At 44.0% G+C, this 6493-nt stretch overlaps 1 protein-coding gene across 1 annotated transcript; it reads right to left on the reverse strand.

The window, feature by feature from the left end:
- Positions 1 to 1228: 1228 nt before the first annotated feature.
- LOC135393221 (uncharacterized) lies at positions 1229 to 5325 on the reverse strand. The gene is made up of 2 exons (XM_064623710.1): positions 5075 to 5325; positions 1229 to 2998 (listed from the first exon to the last, which is right to left on the reverse strand). The coding sequence occupies exons 1-2, from the start codon at positions 5159 to 5161 to the stop codon at positions 1328 to 1330; spliced, it is 1758 nt and encodes a 585-aa protein (XP_064479780.1). The 5' UTR covers positions 5162 to 5325; the 3' UTR covers positions 1229 to 1327.
- Between the last annotated feature and the right edge of the window lie 1168 nt (positions 5326 to 6493).

Raw genomic sequence — 6493 nt, forward strand, 5'->3', positions numbered from 1 at the left:
GGGGCTTCGCATCTCTAGGTTCAACTTGCATTCAACCTGCTCACCTTTCCCCAAACCAAGCCAAGCCAAGATCATGCTTTTAAGCTACTACTTTTGGCACGACTGATTATTTTCAATGCGGGCAGGAATACGGAATTGGAACTCTTTACGAGAGAATGTCGTATCCTTAAGAAATCTCGTTGATTTCACCAAGGCATATTTCTTGTGAAATCCTCGTGTGTACACGAGGTTAGGTGAAGTTAAACGACATTCGGTGGAGTTAAAGAAAAATACTCATTGCTGGCAGTGCTGTGAACTGGCGGCGGCTGGAACCAACGCCGAACTGTGCGAAGTGAGACTCTGCAATAACGTATGGGAAAACACTCATTGAGGTGCCATTCGGGACAACACCAGGCACTACTAATCGAGCTTTCCCGGCTTGTTAGAAGCAGAGCCCACAGACCTCAGATGCACAGGCGACGCAATTGGCGAACGCAGATGGCACAGGAGGATAGTAAGCATCTCATGTCTCATGGGATTCGCGATAACGTATTGAGCCTGCTAGAAAACAAGGTGTCCAATCAAATTACGACTTCTGTTCCGGTGGGTACACTGCCCTGCCTGTTCCAGCGGAACAATTCGGGGCAGTTACATCGCAGTGCCTGGTGTTCACCCTGTGTGGTATTTCGACCAACTGGAAAGGGGTTGTTGCATATCACTACACAGGCAATGTTCACGTCTTGGCACTTTCCGTTCCTGTTCATAGCTGTTCACATAAATTATGCTTTTTATGATAGTCTGCACAGCCATAGACTCTATTTTTTTGCACGAACACATGAAATCATTCCTCATAACTCCTATGAGAAGTTCAGTACCATCCAACTATACAACACTGATTATTCACTGGAACTCTAGGACCACTCTACAGATAGAGTTACCTGTAGCTCTTCGTAGCCTTGTTTTTTTTTTTCTTCTCCTTTTTGCGTGCTCACAATGACGTTATCCAGGAGCCCACATTCCAAGCTGCTACCAATCAGTGAGAGAACAGCGTAAATTATGTAAATTATGATTGCGTATGAGACCCTTTCTTTAAGGATTATATCAAGGCGGCTCCTAACTTTTCCCTTGCTCCTTTACAATAAGCCTATCCCCAATATAACGAAAGAAAAACAGAGGGAAAAAACTGCTAACCTACAGCTCGAACTCTACCTGCAACCGTGAAACGCTATAAGTCACACTAAGGAAAGAGTACGCCATTATGTAACGACTTTATTCAATTAAATGTATGTGAAGACTGGAGATCGTAAAATAAACGGGAAAATTTCAGGCCAAATTTTCGCTAAAATGTTTATGACTCGGCTTTTGCAGTTGCTGTAGCTTCAGGGTGAAGAGTTACTCCAATTGTGATGGCGTCGTTAAAGAGATGGCCGTCCGTATTAGCAGCTTCGTGCGTGACGATCCTGTTGTAGCCACAACCCTTGTTGCACTCTTCGTCCGGCCTCTTCACGGCGTTCGGACACCGATTAAGCTTATTCCTTGACACTACTCTGTGTATGTCTTTCGTTGGGTCCCTCGAATGGATAACGGAGACGGTATAATTAGATCTGAATGGCCAGTGCAGAAGCGAGTCCCTTGAGCCAGAGCAAAGATGTAAGTAAGCACCTATCCATACATTGTGTTTACGAACGGAGACACCGAGCTCGAGTGCAGCTGTGTAACCACCGATGACAAACTTTTCGCTCCAGATGCTACTATCCAGACCCGAATCTTTTCTAGACGCTTTTGACTTCGCAATGTGTTCTGTGATATTTTGTACGTGGAAAAACACAGTGGGGTAGGCTGATCTCACTGTGCTCAGCCTCTCGGTAGGTCCTTCTATTGTAGTCTTTACCTTCCCAACGAGAGATTCTACTTGTTCCAGCCTAGTTAAGGCGTTCCCAGCAATGTTCTTGATGGTAGTTGAAACAGCACCGATATCACGTTTCAGGTTTCGAATTTCTTCTGGAATTTCGCTTTGAATTTTCGTCAGAGTGGCCATGGCCGAAAAGACCAGCGGGTACACACTTTCTTGAATATGTGAAAACGCTGAAGACGAAAACGATGAAAACGATGCGCACGTCTCATTTAAATTGGATCTTTGCAGGTGTTCCAGAGTCCCATTCATTTCTCTTCTCAGTTCTGCAATGTGTGCCCTTTGCTCGTGCACCAATGGTTCTATTTTCTTACACGTTTCAGTTACGAAGTTGCTGGAATGCCTGATGAACTTTGAGTCATCACGAAGCTGCTCAGCAACTGCCTCCATTCTGGTGAACCTGCCAATGTTTTGCTTTTCGGACAGCTCAAGCTTTCGGCTAAGATCTTCAAGTGAGCCAGCAACCGCTCTAGAAACGCTATTCGCTACCTCGGTCGACATATTTTGTGACGTCTTCATATGGAATGAAGAATCTGTGTAGTGCTGCAGCTCTGCTCTCAGTTTGGCTTTCCTTTGGTTGTGGTCTCGACCATACATTTTCAAACTGGGGTCACTATTCTGAATGTCTTGCCTGAACAGTTTACTGGGAGCTGTTACGGCTGCTTTTATTGCGACTAGTTTATCCGTGGATTCCTTTTCCAATCTAATAAGGCGCAACGAAAGATCTTGAAGATGCCCAGGAACCGACTCGATCTTGCTTAAACCTCGCATGTTCTCTGTCTTAAACGTATCGATGCGTTGTAAAATTTCTGTCCTCTGTTCTTTGACGTCGTCCGACAGGCGTTGTATGCTTTGCGACAACACTTTAACGGTGTTCGTAAGGTCGAGTACTACCTGGGCCAGCATATCAGCGGAAACCGTTCCCGTACGCTGGACAGGCAAAGAACTGTCACTAGCTGCTTGATTAGCGTCCAATACTGGCTGCTTTTCTGCCACGATATTTTGCATCTGCTTCGATGTCATGGTTTGTGCGTCGGAACTTACGACGTTAACGTTGATGTGCTGAAGGCCTCCTGTTTCCTCAGTCTTTAGTGTGTCCGCACGAACCTGGAAGTGTAACGAAACGTTATTTCTAGTTTGGATACAATTATCGCAACGACAGAAACATGTCTGTATCGGTCACTGGCGTAGCGTTTGAAAGAGCACCTCACACCGCTACCTTTATTAGCGCGAACTACAAGTTCAAAGCTGTCTGTTTCTGGACATGGTTCCACGTAATGAACCTGGTCGATACGTGCGCTTTTTTTACATTTCGACGTGAGGTGAATATGGTTGTCTACCTAGTGCGATTACACATATGCACAACGCAGGAAGTGCCATCCAATTTTGACCAACACGTAATACAAACATTTAGCTATTCATTATTTTGTGGGCATGTGGCGTCACTATTAGGGTGGAGAGCCCGGGATCCAGAGATCCCGAAATACCGGTACTTCAGCATAATTTCATGTCCCGAAACCCCGGGATTTCGGGATTATAAATTTTGGCTTTTTTGACAACAAATATTCAATGGTAGGAGTGAAAGGGAAGGGACGGTGTTCAACAGAGTTTCTGTTTCAGTCGTCTCTCCCCGATAAATATAATTTGCAATCCGAAACCGAACCAACCTAGTCGTCCACGACACATTACAACGATGTTAGCTGCTGACTCTTGTGAACTACGCAAGCCATAGCGGAGAACAACACTCAAGTAGCATAAAACTCCCATGAAATCAGAAGGAGTCTTCCAATCCTACAACAAGAAATATTGCAGAACATCTCTCTCCCCGCAGAATATCGCTTTTTCTTCTTTTGATCCTCACGAATACATATATTTGAAACGTCAATTTATATACTGACGTTTCTAATATACGTATTCGTGAGGATCCAAAATTAAAGGCAGCACTGACTGCCGAAACGTCGGCCCCTTATCCTTACTCCTTATACGGCTTCCCAACTCTCTTCATTACTTGTAGTCTAAATATCTGTATACACGTATATTTGAAAGTAAAAAGGGAAAATGAAGACAGCCTTTTCAGAAAACTATAGTCTCGGCTGCTGCAGACTAGAACACAACAGTCACTGTGGATGAATAAAAGACAAGAAGAGCAAAATGCACCATTATTTCACTATTCACACAAGTGACATTCACACAGAATATTTCAGCGGATGATGAGGAAGATGTCATTGAATCAAGCGGCAGCGTAACTACAAGAGCTGTACGTCATAAGTATTTATCTTCTCGTGCTGGGGCCCAGCCAGAAGTTATTCCGTTGCAGACGACAAGAAGAGACGCACTTCATTGCAAAGTCGATATTCCGGATCGGTGCAAATGCTCAATATAATACGCGGGTTTTGCCCGTGAGTATTTTGTTTCTCGCTTTTTCCCCACTGGAATTTTCGGGGGGGATGACGGGAGACGCGCACTACATCGCAATTTGTGATAGCGTGGTTGTGCAAGTGAATACAGTCCTATACGACATTCTGGGTATAGTTGCGTAAAAATCCCGATCCCGTCCTGGGATCCACATTTCAAAATCCCGAAATCCCGGGGTTGTAAAAAGGGCTCCGAATTCCGAACCTTAGCTCACTATAGTGGGGCCCAAAAAGAGAGAGGAGCGTGCCCGCGGCTGAAAGAAATATTCTCTCGTTAGTGCACAGCAACGGCAGCACTCTATTTTAATGGTTGCAAGGTAAATAAGGTAAAATGTAAGGCTAACGTTGGTGCATTTCCCTCATTGGGCCCGGGACTCCGCGTTCTTCCTGAACGACATGCCGCCATTTGGACTGGTAGGCCGTTCACTAATAAGACGCCACCTAAACGCCAACCAAACAACAAAAAAGCATAGGCGATGAAATAAAACCTAGGATAATTTCATGTTGGTTCATAATATAGTCTACGCAAATGGAGCATGTGGTTATTGACATTTTTAACGGATATAGTATTAGCGTTTTGTTATGCGGGAAATATTGCATGGGGCAGAGAGGCGTGTTGACAGCCTGGCATACTACAGCAGCACATAACACACAATCTCTTAGCTGAGTAAATTATACATTTCAAGTATGTCTACAGAGAAGTGGTACACACGTGGTATCCTTTCCACCCACCTGCCGCGCTGTGACCAATAGCTGTTGAGTGACTTACGTGAGCAGCGCCAGCAGACTCCTTCGCTACTGAAGTGTGACACACTATGACAAGTGCGACCGTCAGTGTGTAATGCACTTGCAGCATGGTTATTGTTGAGTCTGTGAGAAGCAAATGTCCGTAATTTCTTGCACTGGGGGATACGCCGTATGGTTGAGCAGCAATAAGGCAGAAGCTATAAAAAAGAACAAAGCTTTTACGTTCCACCCATATAAAGTGTCCCGGCTGGTTTTTCCCGCGATTACTGGCACAATGCACACGGTCGCTCGGGTTACTATCCTGTTCTCTATAGAAAACGTTATCGTGCAGAGATAAGGCATATGTAGAAATAGTGTGCGAGCTGAGGCTGCTTTGATTGTACACGAATTACATGCGCCAACACAAAGACCCTGGGCCGTTCTTGGGTACTAAATAAATAAAAAAACAAACAAAAATAAAACCATTATTATTATTTTAACTATTACTATTAATATCATTCATCTACGTTACGGTATCACCTTGTATTTTAACTGTTCTAGATCTTGGAGTGACAGAATTGACCGTATTCTCCGTGCATCGCTTAGAGGTTTGCCTTACGGACGGTTACTCGGGTCATGTTTAGAAACAGTCGACCTCTTCAAGCTACATGGCATGCCAAATTTGAAGGAACTTTTTGCCAGAAGAGTTATACTAAAGCGTCATTGGTCACAGGAATTTAGGAATTATCGCTCAAGTTGCTACGCCACTAGATGTTCCGATTTATATTATGTTCCTAGAATCTACTCAAATTATGGAAAGGGTTCCCGTCGGTACTATGTGCCGGCCATATTCAACTTGTTACCTCAAGATGCTTTAAACTTTAAAACGATCACAGATGTTAAACGAACACTACCTTCTTTGATGTATAATGATGTTTTGAATTGAGCTGATAATTTTACTGTCTAGATCATTTAACTACTTTGTTTGTCTGGTATTTTATTCAGTTTGAGTTTTGTCACTTGACCGCGGGGCTCTGCCCACAAACCTATCGGTTTAGGCGGGCCTGTGTTATGTAAAACTTCTATATGCTGCAATAAAAACTGAATACTCAATTATTATTGGCTGTTCTCGGGCACAGTAATAAAGGTATTATTGTATAAAATTATTATTATTGTTATTGCTGGAAAACCTGTCTGCTATGGGTTTCAGAGGTCCGTTTCATACATGGTTTTACTCATATCTGAACAGTACATCACAAATGGTAAAAATAGGCGACGCGCTGGCTGATGCTGCGGCACGCAGAGCACATCAAAAGAGTGCGTCACGACTAGTGATTTATCCAGGCCCTCTACACCCCCTAACAACCCCTCAAATGTTCGATGACACCCTTCTTACTTTTTCACCTGAGTGCACCCTACAGGGGGTGCCCTTGCCATTTCAGCTTTGGACACAAGTCGGTAA

This window comes from Ornithodoros turicata, chromosome 4 (assembly GCF_037126465.1).
Source record: "Ornithodoros turicata isolate Travis chromosome 4, ASM3712646v1, whole genome shotgun sequence".
In the NCBI taxonomy this organism is placed as follows: domain Eukaryota; kingdom Metazoa; phylum Arthropoda; class Arachnida; order Ixodida; family Argasidae; genus Ornithodoros; species Ornithodoros turicata.